The 22,883-nt window shown below is 43.8% G+C and overlaps 4 protein-coding genes across 4 annotated transcripts; 2 read left to right on the top strand and 2 right to left on the bottom strand.

Moving 5' to 3' along the window:
- Nucleotides 1-57: 57 nt before the first annotated feature.
- mettl3 (methyltransferase like 3) lies at nucleotides 58-5,213 on the bottom strand. The gene is made up of 11 exons (XM_014997476.2): nucleotides 4,987-5,213; nucleotides 4,018-4,208; nucleotides 3,480-3,929; nucleotides 3,203-3,378; nucleotides 2,080-2,293; nucleotides 1,801-1,988; nucleotides 1,604-1,642; nucleotides 1,416-1,524; nucleotides 1,258-1,323; nucleotides 1,064-1,176; nucleotides 58-274 (listed from the first exon to the last, which is right to left on the bottom strand). Exons 1-11 carry the CDS (start codon nucleotides 5,090-5,092, stop codon nucleotides 163-165), a joined length of 1,764 nt encoding a protein of 587 aa, XP_014852962.1. The 5' UTR covers nucleotides 5,093-5,213; the 3' UTR covers nucleotides 58-162.
- A 265-nt stretch (nucleotides 5,214-5,478) lies between these two features.
- ttc5 (tetratricopeptide repeat domain 5) lies at nucleotides 5,479-9,002 on the top strand. Its single transcript, XM_014997480.2, has 9 exons — nucleotides 5,479-5,774; nucleotides 6,523-6,655; nucleotides 6,754-6,965; nucleotides 7,050-7,200; nucleotides 7,280-7,371; nucleotides 7,452-7,652; nucleotides 8,066-8,280; nucleotides 8,441-8,585; nucleotides 8,666-9,002. Exons 1-9 carry the CDS (start codon nucleotides 5,712-5,714, stop codon nucleotides 8,771-8,773), a joined length of 1,320 nt encoding a protein of 439 aa, XP_014852966.1. The 5' UTR covers nucleotides 5,479-5,711; the 3' UTR covers nucleotides 8,774-9,002.
- A 537-nt stretch (nucleotides 9,003-9,539) lies between these two features.
- Nucleotides 9,540-11,452, bottom strand: ccnb1ip1 (cyclin B1 interacting protein 1). Its single transcript, XM_014997481.2, has 4 exons — nucleotides 10,993-11,452; nucleotides 10,760-10,906; nucleotides 10,371-10,545; nucleotides 9,540-9,706 (listed from the first exon to the last, which is right to left on the bottom strand). Exons 1-4 carry the CDS (start codon nucleotides 11,296-11,298, stop codon nucleotides 9,540-9,542), a joined length of 795 nt encoding a protein of 264 aa, XP_014852967.2. The 5' UTR covers nucleotides 11,299-11,452.
- A 2,708-nt stretch (nucleotides 11,453-14,160) lies between these two features.
- Nucleotides 14,161-21,408, top strand: si:ch211-212k18.5 (uncharacterized). The gene is made up of 3 exons (XM_014997474.2): nucleotides 14,161-15,251; nucleotides 16,811-20,145; nucleotides 20,241-21,408. The coding sequence occupies exons 1-3, from the start codon at nucleotides 15,179-15,181 to the stop codon at nucleotides 20,457-20,459; spliced, it is 3,627 nt and encodes a 1,208-aa protein (XP_014852960.1). The 5' UTR covers nucleotides 14,161-15,178; the 3' UTR covers nucleotides 20,460-21,408.
- Nucleotides 21,409-22,883: the final 1,475 nt, after the last annotated feature.

The raw sequence follows: 22,883 nt of genomic DNA, 5'->3' as shown, positions 1-22,883 counted from the left end.
AAGTAGCAAAAGGTTCTCTCTCCACATTCATCTAAAACACAACACAGACGAGGCATCTTGTCCTGAAATATTTATTAAAGAGTATTCACAGTTATAAAAAAAAATTAAAATTAAAAAAGAAATCAGTCCTAAATCAAACTCCACACACACACAGTGACATCCTCACTGTGTGTGTGGCTTGGAGATGACTCCGTCTGGGTATCGCTCCTTAAAGCGGGCCACGACCTCTGGGTCCAAAAGATGAATGCCGTCCAGCTGGTTCCCCAAGGTTATCCTGGACAGAGCGCGAGAACGCCAACATTTAGTCCTCAAAACAGGTTTAAGATTGACATTTCAAAATTCCACACTCACATTTCCTCATATTTTTTGGAGCATTCTTGACCTTTGAGTGGAAAATATTTACCAGAAACCACAATGAAACTCGAGTCTGATCAGGCGAGAGGTTATGTTAAGGCCTCTGGACTGACTTTTACAAGATTTATTTTAACATTTAAAACATCTAAGGATTCTGTGCAGCGTCGTTAGTAATTTTTTATCTTCTTTTTTTTTCATAAAAAGTGAGCATAAAAGTTTAATGTCTTGATTTAAACCCTGATTTAAGGTAGCATAGAGTAAAATGGTCCCGGTTTAAGATTATATTTATCCGTAGATTCTTTCAGTAAAATAAAAAAGATCTGTGAAACGAGACATAAAAATTATTGGTGAGACGACAAAAAAACCAAGAGCAAGAAAATTTTTTTAAAAAAAGACTTGAATCAATCTAAAAACAGAATCTTCATTTTTCCAGATTCAGATCAGAATCCGTTAGGTGATGCAACAAGAAATTCAAATTCAAAACATTATCGATCCCACAGGGAACCTAAATGTTGACGTAACTCATATTAATTCAACATTCCTCAAAGAGTTATTATACATGGTGATGGCAGTGGGCAGGAAAGATCTCCAGCAGCAGTCTGCATCACAGTGAATTTGAAGAAACCTCTGACTGGAGACACTCGGCGACAAAGACGATGAACTTTGATAAACAGATAAACTGTTTCCTCCTAAACAAGTAAAGGGTTACCAGTTGGGCTGGACGTTGTGAGGTCGTCCGAAGAGCTCGATCTTCCTGGTGCCGGGCGACAGCCGCTCGATCATGCCGTAGATCTCATCTGGTTTGTGGCTGGTGGAGCGGACCTGAGTCAGAGAGCGCAGACGATTACGAGCGGACAGGAACTGGAAATAATAACCTGTGTCTGAAGATGACTGGAGCTTTACTTCGGCCACGATGACGTCGCAGTCCAAACCTCGGTTGAACCCCTGCGTGCTTCCCTTCACCCCCACCTGAAGACAAACCAAAACATGACGCCCACGTGGTTTTCAGGCGTTCGCCTTCTGCAGCGGCAGGAAGAACGACTGATTGGACTTTGATTTACCAGACAGTGCTCCTTCCCGTGGTTCAGCCAGTGGCCCGTCCTGCCGGTGCGAATGATTCGCTGTAGCTGGTTGGTTTTCACCCAAATGATCTCGTCGACGCGCTCGTAGCTGAGGGGACGCCATGTTGAAACAATGAGGAGGGGAAGAATAAAGAGCGGGTAACACATGACAAACAAGCAGCACTTACCCCCATTGGCTGAGACACTCCCGGCCCAGCTCCATGGCCCTGTGAAAGGACAAGATCCATCTGTTTAATTTGGCATGAATTAACTTGCCTTAAATTGAGATTAAATATAGATTTGATGGGTATCAATGGAGGAGCAGTCTTACGACGGACAGAGTGTGTTTACTGGTAAACTGAGCGTTGAGGGTTGCTTTGTTTACCTCCCAGTGACCCAGAGGAAGAGGAAACCGTCATCCTGCAGGGCGGGAATGCTGAGTTTCCTCATCTCGTCGTCGGTCAGCGTCCCGTACGGCAGCTCCATGTGGATGTCCCAGGGAGGGTCGGCCATCACCACGGAGAACTTCCCCAGGATGGACATGTCCAGGTAGCGGATGTCGCAGCAGATCCACTGAGGACCAAACAGCAGCTTTACAACCCGTGGAGGAAAAAAGAAATCCCCTCATCCTTCTCGGCGGTGGGTTTTTCCTCGTTTCTCTCACCTGCGATGGGAAGAGTTTGCCCACGTTGCTGTCGGCGTCTTCGGCGTGCAGCCCGATCTCCGGGGTCCCCGACTGGGGCCCCATCAGGCTGCTCTCGGCCTCGGGGGGGCTGTCGATCTCGTAGTGCACGTACTTGCAGGTGTCCATGTGGAAACAGGTGTTGAGGAAGGAGCAGTCGCCGAGGCTCTCGTCCGTGTGCTTGTTGATGATGCGGCTGAAAGACAGAAGTTGGAAGCTGGTTGACAAAACTCTTGGTGCTGTAAATTTATTATAATTTTTTTAAACCACAAAACTTTTCAAATGAAGATTTTTAAGCAGCTAAAGATTGCTTACACAGATGTTTGACAGCAAAAACGTTCTCCTACCTCAATAACTGAGTGAAAATGTACACTGGTCGTTCTGATGCTGGTGTAGAATAAATATATATTTAAAGAGCAATTAAAGCTCCATCTTCTGACTGAAAAGGGCATTTTGCATTTATATTGCACTGTGAAGATGTGGTGTTTAGTCTCTTATTTCCATATACTTTTTAAAAGCATACACCGTATTTTTCGGACTATGAGCGCTACTTTTTCCCACTCGGCTTATGGCCCGGTGCGGCTTTTCTGTGGATTTTTCTTTAACCACCAGGGGGCTCTATAGAAGGAAGTGAATCCTTGGAAGTCAAAATTGGAAATAAAAGAAGTGCTAATTTTCATTTAGAACAAGCACATGCTAGCAGCAGGCATGACGGAGAAATTTATTCAAACTCATATGATGCAGCTTTTAAGTTGAAGGCCGCTTCGATCAAGCGTGAACTAATCCATGGTTCAGTGTTGGAGATGCAGGGCTGCGTCTTTAATAGCAGGTTTATTAAGGACGCAGCCCTCTGCTGTGTCCTTGAGAGCGGCGGAGATATCAGTGGCTTATACCCAGGTGCCGCTTATATATGCACGTTTCCAGTTTTTTTTTTTTTGTAAGTGTGGCTTATAGTATGGTGCGGTCTATAGTCCGGAAAATACATATATGTTTGCGCTAAATGTTGTAAGAGAAATTCAATATATTCAGAATAAAATAATTAAACAAGTTGGAAAACCGTTAATAAATTAAAATGTTTGTTAAGCAGAAGGCATAAATAACCTACCGGAAATGGAGCTTCGTGCAGGGCTGCGGTGTGTCCCCAGAGCGGACGCACTCCTCTTTTGTCCCATGATCACAGAACTCCTGGACCTGAGCTCGACCACGAGACCTGAACTTCTCCACGATGGACTGCTCCTTGGCTGTGCTGGCATTAAGGAGCTCCAGGATCTCCTGACTCATCTTTAAGACAAAAATAAAATAAAAGCACTGACAATGAGACTCCTCTGGTCACTCTCCTGCCTATTCAGGTGCTTCCTGAAATATCTAAAACATCTCGTAACCTTCTTGCTCTGCTGCTCCTTGGTGGACTGCTGGTTCAGGAGACTCTCGATCTCCATGTCCACGTGAGACGACTGGCTCTTGCTGCTGCGGCCCTTCTTCTCGGCTCCGCTTCCTGCCGCCGAAGATCCCGCCAGCTGCAGCGAAGAAGCCGGCGTAATGGAGGAGGAGGACGCGTGAGGAGGAGACGCGGAGCTCTGAAGTTTAGGCGAAAAGCCGCCGAGGGTCTGGTCTTCGGCTTTTCTCTTGACCCCGGCTCTTTGGGCTCCGGACACAGAGCCGATCATGGCCCACAGTTTTGTGTGGTCCACAGCCACGACGACGGTGGTCGGCGGAGAAGAAGTTGTGGAAGAGGAGGAGATGGAGGTAGGCTGCCGGACCTCGATGAGCTCCTGGGCGGAGAACTTGAGCAGCAGACTCTGGATGCATCCGTGAGTAACCGTACCTTCCGCCTGTGTTGATGGAACGCAACATGGAAACGCTAAATAAAGGGACGGAAGATGCAGTTAAATAGCCTTACGTCGCTGTTGGGAGACTTACACTGTTGAGCTGATTTGTGATGGCCAGCGAGTCTGTGGGCAGCGAGAGGCTCAGATCGGAGAGATATCCCAGCAGCCTCTTCTCCAGCTCAGGGTCCGGTGGCTGCTCCGTCTCCCCCTGAGAAGTAGAGGGAGCTGATGGAGCTGGGCTGTCGCTCCTGGCTGTGGAACCCTCAGCGCTGAGCCCGCCGTCTGAGTGGAGAACAAGACTGATGAAATTTGTAGGAAAGGAATCACAGGGAGAACACCCAGGGCATTGGGTTTATTCCATAACTTTGATTCATATTTACTGCATAACTATTTGCTATGTTTGAATGGAAATATTTGAATCTAAATGTACATTTTTGCCTACTGTGTTGGCCAGTGTTTTGTAGGTCGGTATTTTGTAATACAAAATCTGGATGGAGATCGTTGGATACGTGGATAGTAGAATGGTGGATGATCGGCTGATCGAGGATCGATACGTAATGGATGGACAACTGAGCAATGAACAGTGACTTCATGCTTCGATTGATGAATGGATTTGATCGTCATATGTTAAAACAAAAGGTTACTTTTTGGTTAGTTTTCGTTTTACATATTATCTCTAATAAATGTGAGATCCTAATAATATTTTAATTGCCCGTTTTATCATCGGTGGTTCATATCAAATTTATTATCTTAATACAAAGTCAGCCATCGGATCAGTGGACTCCTAAACGGGTTGCATAATTTTAAAATATTCAAAATGTAGAAGGTGTACATTAGTTATATGGCAGTAACAAATATTTTAACAGACACATAATAAAAGAAAAGGCTCTTTGAATATCTGATGCTTTCAATTAACCCTTGCGCGCAGGCGATCTCACTTTAATCAAGCTTTCCAGTGATCGTTTCTATTATTTTAACATAGTAATAACCGGAACAGCAACGATGTCCGCAAGCTGCAGACCCCGCTCCCGCCGCCGTGCACATCCCGAACTTCACGTACCCGTCCCGGACAGCTGCGCCGGGTCCTTCCGCCGTCGCTTCAGCCTTTCCCGCAGCGAGTCCAGCTGCTTCTTATGGGCCTGAATGTTACTCCATGTGTCCGACATGATGAGCTCGATCACCGAGCTGTGCGATCACAGAAATTGGTCACAGTGGACCAAAACACAGGGTGAAAATAATACGCGCTCCAGACAGAGAAGTATGAGTGGTGCACAGGGAAAAAAAGCGCCGGAATGAAATACTGTTTGACAAAGAAACATTCCGTTTTGTCAAAAAAGGCTCCTAATTCCGAACATCACGGGTTGTTATTTTGTAATTTTATTTGTAATTCTAAGAATAACTTTTCTTTATTAGCATTCATTAAATATATAACAGTTATGCTTAAGATAAAACACTTTTAGATTGGATGTCCTGATTTACACTCCTTCTAGGTTGGTGGCGGTAATGCACCAAATGCTGTCTGCCAACCATCTGCAGACAAGCAAGAAGAAGAAACTTATCAAAGACAACTTCCGGTGTCCCTAAAAGTAAAAGCCCTTTTCCTTTGTGGAAAAATTGCTCTGCAGTATTAAAATAATAATAATAAAGAAACATTAGCAGCTGTCCATACAGCCAGGTTTTATGTTTAAATGTAGAACTAGTTCAAAAAACATCTGAGAATTTTTTTTTTTTCCGTTACTCGTTGGGTTCCTCCGAAGCTGTTTTTCAAGCGAAACCGTAGCAAAGATGGCGGAGAAAGAGGAGAGTAGTGGAGCTGGAGAAGCCAAAACTGAGCTGCAGATCATCAAGGTAGGTTATCCTGGATCACCATCACCCAGTTTGATATAAGCAAACATAGCCTCTGACCACTGCAGGTCATTGGTATGATATGGAGTCATAGTTTATTTTCAGTCAGCTGTTGTTATACTGTCTCACTGTTGCTTTCTTCAAATACACGCTTAAATAACATTCATAAAGTCTTGAATTGCGGAAAGGTAAAGTGAACTCTAAAGGCTAGTATAATTGTAGGCATCATAAGAGACAGCTTTATCATCAAGTAAGTCACACTCAATTTAGAGCTCTATTTCATGCCGTTTTTTCTACTTTTTATGTCGCTGGTGTTCGCTTAAAAAATGCAAAGAAAGAGATTTTTGAAACAATGTCACCAGGTAACTATGAATCTGTTAAAATGTTGAGCAGATCCATAGAACAATTCGTTCATGGTTGTGCCATAGTTTTCTTCAGGTGAACAGAAACAAATCAGATGTTGCTATCTATTATCTAGAGTTAGCACACAGCTTCAGTTATTACAGCTAGGAACTAATGATCAGGCCTGAAATCAGGATAGGGTGTTTCTCTCAGACTTCCTCAGACATATAAAGACAGTTACAAAGCCAGCCTTCTATCACCTGCAGAACATTTCCGGGATTAAATGACTATCTTTAGTCACATTGATTGTGTCCTCAAAGGTTTTGTCTTGTTTTGGTTTTTCTGTCATTGTATGTTTTTTATATCAGTGGTCTGAATTGCTCTCACCACTTGTCCTCTACCAACACAGGAGCTGGTGGACGAGCTGCATAACTTCAGAGACTGCTACTTTGAGACGCACGGCGTGGAGGAGGCCGGTCGGAGAGACGGTGACGTCAAACAGAAGATGGAGGAAACACTGATGAGGCTGGAGGAGAAAGAAGGTGGCTCTAGATTTTCATAATCAAAATGTTCATAACATTAATACTGTAAAATATTATTCGCAAATTAATTTTTTTGTTTGTTTGTTTGTTTCTGTCAGACATCTTAAAACACAACGCAGAGTTTCTGCTGCAAAAAGGCAGGTGTCTGAACGTGACCCCGGACTTCAGCGCTGCAGCCGAGGAGTGCTTGTCCCGAGCGGTGAAGCTGGATCCCTGCCTGGTCGAGGCCTGGAACATACTGGGGGACCAGTACTGGAAAAAGGGAGACCTGGTTGCATCCAAGAACTGCTTCACTGGTGCCCTGCAGCATGTACGTCACTTAGACAAGGAGCAGTGATTGTTTTCTCTGTAATCTAATCACCTAATCACTTCTTTATCCTTTTACTTATTGTAGGAGAAGAATAAGGTATCACTACGCAACCTCTCCATGGTGCTGAGGCAGCTGCCAACACCCAACAAAGATCAACATGGGAAGCATGTGCTGGAGAGTGTGGACCTGGCCCGGGAAGCGGTGCAGCTGGATCCCGGTGATGGGACTTCATGGTGTGAGTAGAATAATAGCGAGTAATCTCTAGGTGCTTCTTTAAACACTTTACTTTTAATTCATTGTTTCATGTTTTTCAGGCATTCTTGGAAACGCCTACTTGTCTCTGTTTTTCAACTGCGGTCAGAACCCACAATTCTCCCAACAAGCTCTGAGCGCCTATGCAAAATCTGTGAGTTTACACAAGGATACCCTCGTTATTCCCGCTGTTAAAACTGAAAAATTCGCTAATATGGTTTCCTTCCGATGGAGGCGGCGGACAAGATTGCCAGCAGTATGCCAGATCTGCACTTCAACAGAGCCAACCTCTTCTACTATGAGGAGATGTTCGGCTGCGCGCTTGAAGGCTACAGCCGAGCGGCGGCGCTGGACCCAAACTGGGAGGAGCCGCTGGAGAAGGAGAAGCAGCTGCTGGAGTATCTGGAGAAAGTGACAGAACTCATCCAGAACAAGGTGTGGCGAACATGCTTCTCTTTCCCACCACTACCCTATGTTTTGTTGTTGTTGTTGTCATTTCTTTAGGACAGTTCAGTAGTTCTACAACAAAGAGCTTTAAGTTGCTCCATAGTGTTGTTTTCAAGTTATTTTTCTAAAATATAAGAAAGTTTGCTATGTAGAATGCAATCATAAAACATTAACATTAATAAATGATGTAATACTATACTGAGTTGAACCTGTCTTCTTTAGTTTGGTTGTATTTTTATATGAAAATTTACATTGAGAATGCTTGAAAAGTGCTTGAATTTTACTGTGGAAAAAGTGTACAATCCCTGTTTTGACCACAAGGTGGCAGCAAATTGCAGCTATGGTTGTTCTTTTTTATCCCTTCTTTGCCCAAGACTTTTTGTGTGTGTGTGTGTGTGCAGGGCAAGGTGAAAACCCGTCGGCTGAAGACGATGTTGTCAAACCTCAATACGTCCGCTCTGGGGCCGTGCTCGTCCCCGCAGTTCCGCGCTCCGTCCGGCCGAGTGGGCAGTCTCGAGCCGCGGCCCCTCTCCTCTCTCACGCATGGCCACAATGGCGGTGTGGCCGCCCTGGGGAAGGTGGTGTTCAGCCTGGCCTCTCAGGGTCGCATGGCCTTGTAAGTGCAACTACTCTCCAACTTTAGGCTTTATAGTTTGATCTCTCAGTCAATACTTTCCTGAGTGCTGTCTAATCAAGATGTACTTAGAAATGAGATCCACTGCTGTTACACTTTGTGAGACTCTGGTTTTTGTTACCACCTTGTTCTTTCCCTGCAGTACGTTTGGGATGGTCGACAGCGAGGAGACGTGTTTGGTGGTGATGGTTTACAACACGGCGGACAACTGGGGCGTCCTGATCGGCGACTCCGTTGTCGTCCCCGAACCCAACGTCAAGCGTCACAGCATCACACATAAAGACAAGGTCAGCATTTCCTGCGTCTTTTTGTCAGATTTCAATTTAGGGTCTGTGGGTCTAACCTCCTCGTGTCTTCTTTGCGACAGTCGTACGACTTTAAAAGCATACGCGTGGATTCTCCGCTGCTCCTCATCGTCAACGGGAAGTTACAGAACGCCCAAAGTCAGATCCCGGTCTCTGTCAGCTACCACTGAAACCTTTGGCTGGAGTGAGTCGATCGGTTAGGTTTTTCAAATTTTCCAATTCCGTGCCTGATTTTTCACCTTTTTTTCTGTAAATACCCCTCACTTTTTTGGTTGTTTATATTTATGATCCTACTTAGTTTTTTTCCAAAACAGGGTTATTTTATAAATGAATAAGCTTGTAATGTGGAGTCCTGAATTCTGTTTACTTGACGTAAAGAATACATTTTTTTTCTGTGAAGTTTTTGTCTGTGTGGTATCTTAAAAAATAATCCTTATGGTTGAATCGGCGCAAAGCCGGACATTTTAAAGACAGCTCTACATGTGGCACAGCCGTTTGCAGATTTTCAATAGGTAAATAAGTTATAAAACTAAGTGCAATTCATGTTTCGTTTTGTAAAACTATTTCCAGAACATTTTATTTAATATTCTCAAACTTTCAGTCCCAGCCTGGATTTCACATAACCACCAGCTTTGGTTGTTTATTACGGTGCACTGGTAAACGTGTTTACAATTTATACCTTCAATAATAAGACTATCAGTTAAATAAACATAAAAAATATCAATAATAACTACTGAATTATCTTAGTCAATGTGAACTAGATGATCTACACAGATGGAAAATAAAAGTCACCAATAACAAAAAATCTATTACATAAGCATATGATATAGTCAATTAATGCAAGAAATACACTTATAGCATTCATAAGTCATCAGAACACACCAGAAAAAAAACATCTGTAAATTTGACAGCAAGCATAAAAGTAAAGATTTGCTTTCAGTGCTTATTGATGAAGGACTGGTTCTTGTCTCTGGCCGGAGAGCTGAACTGGAAGAAGGTCTTGGCTCCGTCGGCCTCCAGGCAGGAGAAGAAACGAGAATCGCCGAGGGGGGCAGCAGAGAGGAACTGAGGGCTTCTCTGAGGGGTCGCCTGCCGGGCCATCGCTAAGTGAAACCCAGGAAACAGACGGATGGCTTTTATAGTTGCTCCGATGAACGAAGACAACTTGTATTAAACAACAGAGTTTATAAATGTGCCTTCTCAACACTGCCTTGCATTATGAGGTTATTTTGTTATAGCTTCTTTTGCTTAAAGGTGTTTCACCTCTGACCCTGCATCTAATGGCATAAATAAACCGCTTGGGTATTATAGAGCAAAAGCTGTCAAAAACATGCTACTTCTGTTCTGTTCTGGAGAAAAAAATAAAGATAACTTTAACACTATGCACAATCATCAGAATTACTCAAGATTTGGGTGAATTAACACCTGTAGCACATAATGGTAAGGTGTTATTTTCATAGATTATTCTTTAAAGGGGCTAAAAACATTTAATTCATTGGCTCTGGCCTAATGGTCTGGAAGCAGCGCACTTTGATGGGCATCACTGCATGACGCCAGGAAGGATCTGAAACTACGTTCAGGTAAAACTCTACACACTCACACACGCAAACCACATCGTCTGGAAATGCTGATTCCAGTTTTACCTGGTGATATAGTGACTAATATCTTTGTTTTTTTGTTGTTTTTTTTCCCCACAGGTACTTACAAACTATCATTTAGGGAACCTGGTTTAAAAACTTGAAAAACAGGATGGTGTGTTTGCAATACCAATGCTCAAGTCTCGATTTCCATAGAGCAGCGGCGTCTCTCGCTCCCCGGCTCCCACCACCATGTTACGCAGCCTCAGGGAGTCGTACAAGCCCTGTAGCTTCTGGTATTGCCTGTTCCTCTCCATCAGCCTCTCTGACACCTCGCTGTACTTCCTCTTGTACTCCTCCATCACCTGAGAAAAAAAAAAACATTAAAGAGTTGTATCATTTACAAAAGTTCAAAGCTGAGTTGGATATATAACAATGATCTCTATCGATCTCTGAGCATTTTGTGCAAACTGCATCACACAAGTACTGTATTTTATTTTATTTTTTTCAATTAGAAATTGGAGGATGTGATGAATATGTTGTTTCTTAAAGTAAGTTGCAGCTAGATTTGCAGCTTACTTTCTTCAGCGAGGCGATCTCCCCCCTCATGGCGGTGAGTTCTATTTCTCTGCTCTGGTTCTGCTGGTTCAGAACTTTCTCCATCTGCTTCAGCTGTGTGTCAGCACGGGAGAGACTGTATTCTTGGTACATACGCTCCTGATGGACCTGCACACACAAAATTTGACTAGTTAGGCTTTGCTTTAAGGGAGAAAACGGAGCAGGTTTTACGTGCAAATAATGAGATACTTGACCTGGTAGCTCCAGAAGGCAAGAGCACGAGAACTGATGTCCAGGACTATGTCTGGTCTCAGACCTGCCAGCACCATGGCTTTATACTCCTCACAGGGCGACAGCTCTGTCCTCACAATGTCCAGCTTCCCGGACAGGGCAGTGGAGCACGCCGGGCAGATGGCAGGAGAGCGGCTGAACTCACCGGACCCGTGCTGATCACAGAACACGTGGGAGCAGGATGTGACCCAGGCGAAGCCGCTCAGCTTTGCCCGACACTTTGGGTAATTGCACAGCAGTGTGTCGTCACCGAGAGACATGGCCATCATTCTGGGGAAAAAAAAGAGCAAACTTTCTTAGAGTCCAAAATATTAATACTGGGAAAATACATCTATAGTGGGTAAGCCAAAACATTCTGGGCAGTACATGAAAGTTGACAGCTCAATATCAACAAGTTCAGAATTTATTGAAGAAATCAAATGTAGATTTTAATATTTTTTTGGTATGTCATCAGTATCAATATGTAGAGTCTTTTGAAAAACGAGTTGTCTCAATTTTGCCCTGTTAAAAAAATATATAACAACCCTGCCAATTCTTCCAAATTGGCCAAAATGTCTGCTGCTTTCAAATTTAAAAAAGAAATTTAAAGTGAAAATAATTTACTTTCAGTTAGTACGTAATTTATAAAGTATTAAAACTTTTCTTATGAAGTACTTTTTCCACAGTATTTCACATCAAATAATAATGACCCTTGAGTGCTTAGACTACGTTTCAACTACTACTTTGGCTGCTAATGCTAACTTTGTAAGTTATTACATTTTCTGCTTCTTTTTACCAACTTTTAATTTTTTAAGGCAGGAAACCTACAATATAAATTTACATTATATTTTTATAAAGTAAATAACGATATTTATACATTTAAAATTAAGCTATGTTTCCAGCAATTAAATGCTAAAATTAGCTAGAGAGCTAATTGTGGTTTAGCTTGCCCACTAACTACAGCTAATTAGGGTTGGTTTTTGTCGTGTCACTTCTGTGTTTATTAAAGGCGTTTCCTACTATTTATTTATTATTCATATTTTCAAAACAACCTCTTACAGCGCTTTACATTAAAATACTAAAATAAAAACATAAAACAGGCATAAAACTTATGTTTTATCATCCAACGGCTAACTCTTACCAGTTAATTCTTCCTCTAGCTGTTAGCATCAAGTGGCGCTACACTAAAGATTGAATCTGACTGTTAATAATACTAAAGATTATATTAGTTATATAAATATATAGTTATATAAATATAACTAATATACCTCAGTATTACAACCTTCAAACGACTAACGTTGATCTTATCTACCATAAGCAAGTCGGACTATGTAACCTATTATTAATTACAAGAATTAATAGTGTGAATCAGTGGCTTTCAAAGTAGGTGCCGCGGCCCATGGAGGGCCACCAGAGGGAGTAAGGGGGGCCAGAAAAAGCTGAATGAAAAATGAAAGCAAAAATAAAATAATAATAATAATAATAATTCATTATATTTTTTAATCATAAAATAAAATCTGTTTTTTAATAATTAATCAAATCTAAGTTAAAGTAATTTATTGAAATGTTATTTACCATGCTCATCTTTCTGATTGTCTGCCAGTCAAATTTATTAAGCTACTTTGCTCCTCAAGCTAATGTAGCAAGTGTGAAATGGACATGTTTCTGACAAGAAAGACTGAAGAACTTATGGCCAACTAAAATCAGAAGGTATGAGGCAGAGTTTATGCTAAATGAAGGTAATAATTATTCAACAGTGATTGAAAATGAGAAAAAAAAACATTCTAAAATTTGATGTTTTTTACTTATTTTGTAGCATTGCCTGTGATTTTGCCTGTAGGGGGTTTCCACCCAGACGTTAATGCTGTTTGTTGTTTGGTCATGCATGGAAACGTTTGGGAGCCCTTTGTATAAGTTACTGACCTACAGCAGGGTCATTTTAAGCTGTACAGAATTTATGTAAATATTCTTGGTGGACGAAGAAAATGACATTCTTCTGACGACTATATATCAACCTTATTCGACAGGTTTGTGTACACAAATAGGACATTTCAAATTGTTATAACTTTGCTCTCAGTGAAGACGTTTAAAATATAAATATATAAGAAAGTTAGTTAGTTAGTTGGACTTTTCTATATTGCTTTGGCTTCTTCGTCTCTGAGTGGATAATGACAATTTCTTACCAGCTTCATCCAAATTCGTCACAAGGTCTTTTGCTTTTGTTCTGGGATTGATTTTCACGTTTTGCACCAAAATCTGTTCATGTCTGGGGCACAGAATCCATCTTCTTCATGAACGGTATAATGGCTCGACATTCCCATGATGTTTATTCACATAATTGTTCAAAATGCTAGAAGGTGTCACAAACTCATTGAGGTTCACAATCCCCTTCCTGATAAGTAGCCTGATTTAATTTGATGTTCCATGATTTCAACGTGGTTTAGGAAGCAACTTGTTTTAATGCGTTAGATCCACAGACCTGTCTCCAATTAACTCAACTAATTGTGATAAGCTGGCATAATTGTCTGCAGTTTCCCAAATTGTACAGGGTATTGTAATCTTGACTTTGAAGAGTAATAACAATCTCTTTCTCTCTCTTTTGATGGCATTCAGGGAAAAAAAATAATTCTGGCAATTCTAATAGACCTAAACATGAAAGGTTTAGTCTGGTTTAATAGTCAATGAGAGAAATACCTGTTGTTTCTCTTAAATGCTGTAAATACCTGGTGATAATTTAGAGGGACTTCCCTTTTGGAACTGAATTACATAACTAAATCTGCAGTTGTGTTTTGAAGTAAAGGCCAGGTTACACTGTAATAATTGCTCTGTGTGTTTTAAATGTTACTTAAAACATGGTGCCTCCACCTCCTCCTCCTCCTCCTCTTCTCTCTCCCCCCTCTGTAGCTTTTTTATCCATCTCTCCACGTGGTACAGGAGTAAAGGCAGGGGGTGAAAGAGGGGCATTGTGCTGTGCAGCAGTGGATCCGGGGGTTCATAGTGAGAGAGGGGAGATGCTCACTCAACTGTGTCCAGCTCGCCATTGTCGATGATTCCCCGTCTATTCTCTTCCTTTTAAATAGAGCTCCAGTGTAAGATGCGGGCTTTTTTGTAGTAGTGGTGGTTGGAGGGGGTAGGGGGGTGGGGTAGTTGTATTATGGACTCGGTGATAACACACGAATTACATACGTGGATGTGGAATGGCCCCACTTTGCGCACAACGCTGCTGTTGATAATTGGCCCTATGGAAATCAAAAGGTTAGAAATATTGACCGTGGCACAATAACAACACTACAAAGTCAGAATTTCATAGAGATCAGGTTATCAGGCAACCTGCCTTGTTTATAACGAGACTCACTTTCTTTAATAACTGCGGAAGCCAGGAGTCACCTGTTAGATTTGTTTTACTGTTTATTGTAGTTTGATCAAATATTAGATAATTACCATTATAGAATAATCACAGCGCCCTCCCCCCTGCCCCCCAGTTAAAAAGTCAGCACTTATGCCCTCTTAATTATTTTTATTTTATTTATTCATTTTTTTACGGCGTCCAGTAGTCCAGGGGTCACTTTTTATTTATAGTTTATTGGTTCGGTGTGAGTGCAAAAAAAGGGCAAAAAATAAATAAATAAATAAATAAAGCTGAGAGGGAAGGGAAGAGAGAACCCAGGGAGGTTGTGAGTTACACGCTATTGAAATGCAAATATCATAGAACAAGGAGTGGTTCAGTGTGTGTATGTGTGTGTGTGTGTGTGTGTATGTATGCATGCAGCGGAGCAGCAGTAGGAGAGGAGGGGCACAAATTGGACAAGTTTTTTTTTTCTTTTTGAAGCTGGGGTGGGGTGGTGGGGGGGAAGAGAAGGGACTTTAGAAAACAGCCACACACACACCGCAGCTCCATATGACACGGTGCGGCCAGGCGGATTTCCATACAGCAACTCTTTTTTTTGTTGTTGTTGTTGTCTTGAACTTTCTTCTATGCAGAGATTTCTCCTTTTTCCTCCTTTGAGTTTTTACTTAAGAATTTGTGAGAACTGTGCTCATTTGGGAGATTGAATGCGCGCAGGAGCTCGTTCAAGTGCGCAAAAAGAGGAAAAAAAAAAAAACAACGAAACGTGTCTGGTGCCATTCGAGCGACTGATGCCCCCCTCTCTGTCTGACTCGCCGTGAATCATGTCACGCCGGAAACAGAAGAGACCCCAGCAACTCGTCAATTCAGATCCGGGGGGCCCGAAGTTGCTGCAAGGTGAGAGACTACCTTTATCTTTCTTTTGGTCGTTTAAATGTTTTATTTCAGAGAAAATGAAGCTAGGTGAGCGATTCACTTTTAGAGTTGGCAACAAAAAATGGAAGAGCACCGATGTTCGCGTGATCATATTACAAACAATCCATCTGAGTTGATGGTCCAAGAAAAGTTTACATGTTTGTCTTAGGTTTAAATTAGGCAGACTGTCTAATTATTTAGTGCACCAACTCCCACTAAAAGAAGCCAGAGTCACTTTGGTGGATGCCTACAAATTTCCTCTCTGTGAAGTGAATAGAGCAGGATTAGCCAACGTACATCTGTGGTCATTTTCACGAGCTGCCCATCCTTTAGGAAACTAACAGGCTACTTAAGGCTGACTGCTGGAGCTCTTTTATTAGCATGAAGCACTCACAATAACCTGCGTGGTCAGGGGGAAGGGAAGGCAGTGCTTTTTTTTTTTTTTTTTTTTTTTTTTTGAGGTAAAGATTAATCTTCCACTCCTGAATTGTCTTCATTCTTTGCAGTCCATCTATACTTTTCTTCCTCATGCACCCCTCTTTTCCCATTTTCAACCCTCACAATGCCTCCTCCGTCCCCTTTTCTTTCCCAGCTCTATTGACTGTATACTTCTGCACAGCTGGGGGGTTGAGATGGATAAGAAAAGGTTTCACGCATTATTGCCAAGTTAATTTATACCTCGCGCGCACACAATGCTTTTCAGGTAAAACTTTAGAAATCAGAAGTGCAAGTTTAGATTTATAGTTTGTGATAGGTTTCCAGCAGGTGCAGGTTTGTTTCTAAATAACAAGGAGGGAATTTCTGCGAGGTACAGTCTTTCATTCCATCACTATACCTCTCCAGGAGGGAGTAGTTAGTTTGTCTCTCCTTTGTTGTTACCCTCCCCCTTCTTTTTTTTTTTTTTTTACTCTTTCTCACTCTGTGCTCAAGATTCTGAAAGAATTTGACCCCTGGGCGGCAGAGGTCAGATTAGTTGACCAATCAGAGCATGTGGACAGTACCCAGAACCCTTAGCATGGCCTGACCCTCGACCTCCACTGTGACGTAAGGGGGGAGGGTGAATGAGGAGATGAAAGACGTAACTGCCGCAGGGAGGGGGGCTGGGTTAAGAGGGGTTATGGGTTGTCTAGGTGATGTCCATTGTCCTTTAAAATGTGCTGCCATAGCAACAAGGTGGTCTGTGAGCTTTTTTGTGTGCGCAAGATGTTTGAAGAGTTTTGCTCCAGGGAGCACAGATTGAGACAAGACATTTCAAAGACTGGTGGACTGTGAGTTTCTTCCACTTGTTTATTTGCTTGTTGGAGGTCATTTCCAGGCGAGCGTTTTCTTTTGAAGCTGTAACTGTATCTTGTGGTATGCAGACAAGTTTGCAAACTAAATTTTGTAAACAATAACTAAAGTCACTGAGATAAACAGTCTTGGAACGTAACTGGATATGTGGGTTGATATTGGGAACAGAGTTTTACACAGTTGTTCCTTGTGAACAAATTCCCATTTTCTGGTTTTTTAATAAGTGTTATTTCTTTCTAACCGATCCTCAGATGACCACCTGAGCTTAAAGTCACCATCCACATCTCTGGGATCAGACCTAACCTCATCAGGTTCTTCCTCCTCATCTCCCACCTCACTACAAGACTGCCAGCCGCCCCTGGCCACTCGCCCGTCTCCTGGAGGGCTCCACGCGCCTTCTTTGCCCAGTGAGAGCTCACCTCCTCCCCACTGGCCCAGTCACATCGCTCCCTTTACCACCTCTCTCCCCAACACCCACTCCTCCCTCTCCCCTGACTTTCCTCACCCATCATTGTCTTCCCAGACACACTCACCTCCTCCCCTGGATCAATCCTCTGGTACCCACAGCCTGAACCACCAAGTTAACACTCTCTCCGTCATGACCTCTCCCCCAATGGGCAGCTCTGCCACCACTACTACCTCTTCCTCATCTTCTTCCTCCTCCGCTCAGCAACCTCAACCAGACAGCTCCAGTCCTGGTCAGCAGCAGTCTTCCACCTCATCAGGGGAGCAGGGGCAGATCCAGGTGCCTCAGACCCTGGCGGTGCTTTTAGAAGAACTGCGGGTCCTGCAGCAGCGGCAAATCCACCAGATGCAGATTACAGAAGAGATCTGTCGGCACGTCCTCAGGCTTGGAGGAGCTGTCTTTGGCCAAGATAACAATGCACAAGCTAGCGGTGCAGACTGCAACCAGAAGTCCACTGGAACAGCATCTTCATCACCTACACATCCTTCAACCAATACTCCAGTAACCACAGCTTCATCCCTTTTGAGTGGACTTCCTTCTTCCCTCTTTCCTCAGCCAGCCATCTCCAAATCAGGTACTTCACTAATCAATGGAGATAGATCCCAATCCTCCTCAACTTCTAGCTCATTTTCATCCTCCTCCTTAGCTATTTCTTCCAGCATCAATTCATCTGTGGCCTCCCTGCACCCTCTGTCCTTGTCCCTGGGCCTGTCACCACGCTACCTCCACGAGAAATCATCCAACACCTCTTCGTTTGGTCACAGCAATGGCATCAGTTTCCAAACTCCTTCCCTTCCCACGACCAGCCACTCACAAGATATTCAGTCAAGCTCATCTCTTATCTCTGCCTCCCCGTCAGGACGCCCTCAACATGTCTGCAGGTTCTGTGGGAAAGTCTTGAGCAGTGATTCATCCCTCCAGATTCATCTGAGGTCACATACAGGTGAAAGGCCCTATCAGTGTCCGGTGTGCCTGAGCCGTTTTACAACCAGAGGAAACCTCAAAGCCCATTTCCTGAGACACAGAGAGCAGAACCCAGAGCTGTCCCTTTCTCTGCTACCCCCTGCACTTTCAGAGCAAACACAGAGTGGATCGGCCCCAGGTTCAGTTCAAAGGAGAAGAAAACGACGGGCTGATGATGACGAAGCATATAATGGAGTGAAAGGAAGTGTTCCCAGTATAACAGAGAGCATGGCTTTAGGATTATTGTCTGGTGGTTCGACTAGGCCCTCGCCTTCCTCTCTACCTCTGCCTCCCTCAGTGGATATGGCTCTTCTGTCCACAGCCCATTCACTGCTACAGTTAAACAGAGCATCAGCAGCTGTTTCTAGCACATCTAGCACTGCTCTGCCTTCATCATCTCCATCTTCCTCTTCTACTTCTAGTCAGTATAAAGGAGCTAAACAACAGCGGTTTGATGAAAACACTCCTCCTCACTCTACTCTCCACACAACTTCCCCATACTCCCAACTTGCCCACCTCCCCAAGATACTTTTTCCGGGAGGTGCATCCCCCCACCACCTTGCACTTCTCAGGCCTCCAGGTCACCCATCCACTTCCCACCTCTCCTTATCTCATCAGCTACCATTCCCATTCCCTCCTTTCCCAAAACCGCCCACCTCTTCCCCCTCCTCCTCCTCACCCACCACCTCCACCCAGACCTCAGACACTTCCAAGTTGCAGCGGCTGGTGCAGAAGCTAGAAAAGCAGCCACAAGGCACTGCTTCCTCCTGCCCTTCTGCCTCCTCTCCTTCCACCTCCTCACAAACCTCTGCCGATGTTAATGGTGATACAAATGTACGTGATCTGACTACCACCTCAAGTGCCTATCGCAGAGAGATGTTGGCTGCTCTTGGACTGAGCCCAAGTGTCAGTGCTGCAGTGACTGGTCAGGGAGTCTCAGGTTCAGGTCCTACAACTACCACTTCAGCCCTGCCCACAGCCCCCATTGCTAATCAGTGTGGAGTGTGCATGCGTGTTCTCAGCTGCCCCAGAGCTCTTCGGTTGCACCAGGCCACACATCTGGGAGAGCGCCCATTTCCTTGTAAGCTTTGCGGCCGTTCTTTCTCCACAAAGGGCAGCCTCAGGGCACACCTGGCCACTCATCGTGCCAGGCCCCCGAATGCCCGTGCCCTGAATTCTTGCCCACTCTGTCCTCGCAAGTTCACTAATGCCTTAGTTCTACAACACCACATTCGTTTGCACCTTGGAGGGCAAATACCACCTGATGAGGAAATTCCTCCCGATGATGGAGCAGAAACAGAAGGCGCTACCTTTAAAGACAGTCACGGTGAGCCTATTAGCTCCCTATCAAAAGTGCAAATCCTTCCACTTGCCTTAACAACAGGGTCCAAGTCTCCAGTGGATGCCCTCTGCTCAGGATCCAGTTTTAAGCAGTCCAAAGCTACTGATTCAGATTCTGTCAAGAATGAGGAATTGGAGCGTTCAACTCCAAGTGTTAGTCCACCTTTAAGCTGTAATCCCCCCTCAGCAGGAGCTGATAAAACTCTGCAGCTTGCAGTAATTGCCTCAGCTGAAAGCCCCACAGAGGAGAAAACCCAGACTGACCTAGGCTCTGCCAGTCCTTTCAAAGCACCCTTACCTAGCTCTCATTCAGTTGTAGACAAGATAGAATCTGTTTCTGATGATACTCCTCTCTCCCTATGTGTTTCAAAGCCTGGTGTTGATAATACTACACCCAGACTAGTCAACAGTGATGTACAACGTTCCCCAAATGAGCGCGCACTGAGTCCCAGTCACACTGCAGACCCCCCATCTGTGGATCCTGTACCTTCACTTTCACCGCCCACCAGCCCTGGAGCTACCCTAGAGGCAGAGGAGACTGGTAGTGGTGTTAAACAGGAGTTGCGAGGAAGAAACACTTCCAGTAGTAAAGGGAAAAGAGATGCTACTACATCCAGAGAGCCTCTTCCTATGTCTGAGCCAGAACTGGGTAAGGAAGCACCAGTGAAGGAGGATTCAGCTGCCCTGAAGAAGCTGTCGGATAACCCAGAGACTCCTGCAGGGGCATCAACACCACACGCCCAACCTGCTCGACCCGACAAGCCCTACAGCTGCTCCCACTGTGGAAAGGCGTATGCCAGCCGAAGTGGACTTAAGGTATAGTTAAACAAATAAACATTTGCTGAAATGCCTTTAAAGTAACACATTCAAGCCTATTGGTAACTAGTTGTTGTGTTTCTTCTCATCAACAGGGTCACATGAAAATGCACCCTGGAGTGTTGATGACTACCCCTAGCAAGGCTCAAACCAATGAAAGTGACCCTACAGAGGACCGCGGTACTTCAAATAAAATCTCCGCACAGCAGGAGGAAAAGCAGGGACTGGCCCCTGAGAAAGGTGACAGCGCAGATCTGCTCCCAACCAGTGGTGGCTCGGCTGTGACCACTGACACCATGGACACTACAACATAGGATGTGTTTCAATAGATCCTGACAAAGGGAATGTATTTTTAATAGAACGATAATTGTTTTGTAGAGTCTGTAATTCTAACTCATAATTAGTATTTGAAAAAGAAAAATAGGTATAGTTTATTTTTAGTACTATGACAAAAAAAAAAGTTGAATGTAGTATTTCTGCTGTCTATTTTTGTACTTCAAAGACCACAGTGAGGCCTTATCCTACGCCCTTCAACGCATTGTCCACTTGTACTTTGCTGACACATTTCAGCACGTACTGTATAATATCTTTCTTACAAGTAGTATACGTTGATTATTTTTTGTTTGTTTGTTTTGAAAAGAAGTGTCCAGAAGTTTCATACCAAAACAGGCCATGTTTATAATGGCCACTGAACTGTACATAAAAACTGCAGTTGCCTTTTTTTTATTGCTACTGTTTCCTTTCCTTTGTTTTAATGCTGCTTAATGAGTGTTTTCTGATGTACTGAGTTGCACTGTGAGTTGCACTGTGTCCCACGCTGCCGAAACATCTGCTGAACAAACTCACCCCTGCAATGGCTGTAACCACGATGATTGTATTATCAACTCCGGGTGGTTACAGTAAAACCTTTTGTGATGATGGTGAATGTCTTCCCTGTTTTTTTCTTTTCTTTTCTTTACTTTTTTCCCCCTGGTGCTATCTGCAATTCTGAAACCTCCAACGAGGATGAGCCCCATCCTCTTACTGCTCCCTCCACTCGATCCGCTGCTCTCTCTCAGCGCACTTGAGGGTGCTTCACTGCTTCGCAAATCGTACGCACTCACTGGATTCTCTGCTTTGCTCAGTTTAGTATTTGTATGCGTTGCCTTCTCCCTGCTACCCCCACCCTCTCTCTCTTTCTTGTAGCAATGACAGAATGTGTTCCCACGCTTCCCATGTGATGTTAAAAAAAAAGTAAATAAAACAATGCCAATGTGAAGTGGAGACTGGTTTGTTGCTTTTTTTTGTTTTTGTATGTTCGTGTTTAAGCCTCTGTCTCTGTGAATTCATTTATCTGTTTAAGCATTCTGGTTGCATGACTCTTGTTCTCTGTGAGCCTGTATGCACTCTGTTGGTCAGTTTTCTCTTGTTTGTTCCAGTTCTCTGTGTGTCTGGATTGGAGGAGGGAGGCTGGTTGAGGGGGTCTCCTTTGTCTGAGGAGCTGGGCTGGCTGTCTCCTAATTCTGTCTTTTAAGCCCTCAATGTCTTATAATATGTTTCAGTTCCCCAGCGCTGTGTGTGCGTGTGTGTGTGTGTGCGTGTGTGTGAAAAGAATAATCAGAGCCTGTATGAGTGTTATTGAGGGTGCAGCTGTAGAGGCAGCCACCTCCCTCCCTCCCTCTCCCCGTGTCATTCTCTCTTTCATACGCAGTCTCTTTCATTTTCTCTTTCATTTCCCTCCATCGCTCTCTGCATTCACCCCATCATCCCCTCCTTCCCACCCCATGTAATGAGCTGACACACAGGAAGCTCTAATCCTCTCACAATGCCTCCCCCTCTCCCCCATCAAAAAAAAAGTGACTGGAAACGGGACAGGGGGCAACAGGGACCAACCTGGTCCAGCTGTCCCCAAAATGGCTGCCTTTAATCCGCCAACCCCCTCCATAGCTTTTTTTTTTCCTTCTTCTTTTTTTGATCCTGTAGGGGATCCAGAAACCATGACGACCGGTAACCAGGGGGAAAGAATGGCCAAGAGCAGAGAGAAGGACAAAAGCTGTGAAAGGAGCCATGTGTGAGAAGTTTGTCCACATGCGTTCATGAGTGACAAGAGACGTGTCTCAATCAAACGGCAAAGAGTGAGAAAGTCAGAGGTTTTGAGAATCCCGGAGAAGGTGACCATGAAGGCCCTCTGGTGTCCCAGCTTTGATCACATGTGACCTGGCCGTTACTCATCAGCACACATTAATCACCGGCCTGTGGCCATCGGCCATCAGCCATTCACCGTAATAACTTATTAAAGGTCTTTAAGGACACATGTAGAGCCCATTAATGATGAATCAACCCCAATTTAGAAGACAAAGCGGCTGCTATCTCTTCATTGGCCTCTAATTCATTTGATTACAGTAATTAAAGCTGCCATTCAAGCAAGACTTGAGCACACCCTTAGATCAGTTGCAGATAAGGAAGAGGGTGAGTGCTCTATTTATTGAGAAAAAAATGGAGCTCCAGATGTTGAAGCAAAATTTCTGTCACTTAGCGCTACTGCATACTATTGTAAACCACAAAAGGATCACGCATTATGGACAAAGAGGAACTACTTCAGCTAATGTTTTCACCTATTTGAGTCTTGATCTTTGCTTCAAAGGTTCTCAAGAGTGAAGTTGAAAAATATTAACAAACTTCCAGCATTAACTGAAGTCATGCCTCAGGAAGACTTTTCCTGTTATCTATTTACCTCTGAAGTTTTGTGATGTGAGAAT

Source organism: Poecilia mexicana, unplaced genomic scaffold (assembly GCF_051168715.1).
Source record: "Poecilia mexicana isolate PSO_F unplaced genomic scaffold, ASM5116871v1 scaffold_18, whole genome shotgun sequence".
NCBI classification, from domain to species: domain Eukaryota; kingdom Metazoa; phylum Chordata; class Actinopteri; order Cyprinodontiformes; family Poeciliidae; genus Poecilia; species Poecilia mexicana.
The sequence above is the reverse complement of the archived record's forward strand: the minus strand, read 5'-3'. Positions and strand labels throughout refer to the sequence as shown.

What these genes read in the sequence shown, in the direction of transcription:
- ccnb1ip1 (XM_014997481.2), bottom strand. Translation starts at nt 11,298, where the DNA reads ATGATGGCCATGTCTCTCGGTGACGACACACTGCTGTGCAATTACCCA. An exon ending in AGATCGCCTCGCTGAAGAAA is followed by an intron (nt 10,546 to 10,759) that starts GTAAGCTGCAAA and finishes TTTTTTTCTCAG; the next exon opens with GTGATGGAGGAGTACAAGAG. An exon ending in AAATCGAGACTTGAGCATTG is followed by an intron (nt 9,707 to 10,370) that starts GTATTGCAAACA and finishes GGTTTCACTTAG; the next exon opens with CGATGGCCCGGCAGGCGACC.
- si:ch211-212k18.5 (XM_014997474.2), top strand. Translation starts at nt 15,179, where the DNA reads ATGTCACGCCGGAAACAGAAGAGACCCCAGCAACTCGTCAATTCAGAT. An exon ending in GGGCCCGAAGTTGCTGCAAG is followed by an intron (nt 15,252 to 16,810) that starts GTGAGAGACTAC and finishes ACCGATCCTCAG; the next exon opens with ATGACCACCTGAGCTTAAAG. An exon ending in CCAGCCGAAGTGGACTTAAG is followed by an intron (nt 20,146 to 20,240) that starts GTATAGTTAAAC and finishes TCTCATCAACAG; the next exon opens with GGTCACATGAAAATGCACCC.
- ttc5 (XM_014997480.2), top strand. Translation starts at nt 5,712, where the DNA reads ATGGCGGAGAAAGAGGAGAGTAGTGGAGCTGGAGAAGCCAAAACTGAG. An exon ending in TCACTGGTGCCCTGCAGCAT is followed by an intron (nt 6,966 to 7,049) that starts GTACGTCACTTA and finishes TACTTATTGTAG; the next exon opens with GAGAAGAATAAGGTATCACT. An exon ending in TGAGCGCCTATGCAAAATCT is followed by an intron (nt 7,372 to 7,451) that starts GTGAGTTTACAC and finishes CTTCCGATGGAG; the next exon opens with GCGGCGGACAAGATTGCCAG.
- mettl3 (XM_014997476.2), bottom strand. Translation starts at nt 5,092, where the DNA reads ATGTCGGACACATGGAGTAACATTCAGGCCCATAAGAAGCAGCTGGAC. An exon ending in GCAAACTCTTCCCATCGCAG is followed by an intron (nt 1,989 to 2,079) that starts GTGAGAGAAACG and finishes TTTGGTCCTCAG; the next exon opens with TGGATCTGCTGCGACATCCG. An exon ending in GAGTGTCTCAGCCAATGGGG is followed by an intron (nt 1,525 to 1,603) that starts GTAAGTGCTGCT and finishes GCGTCCCCTCAG; the next exon opens with CTACGAGCGCGTCGACGAGA.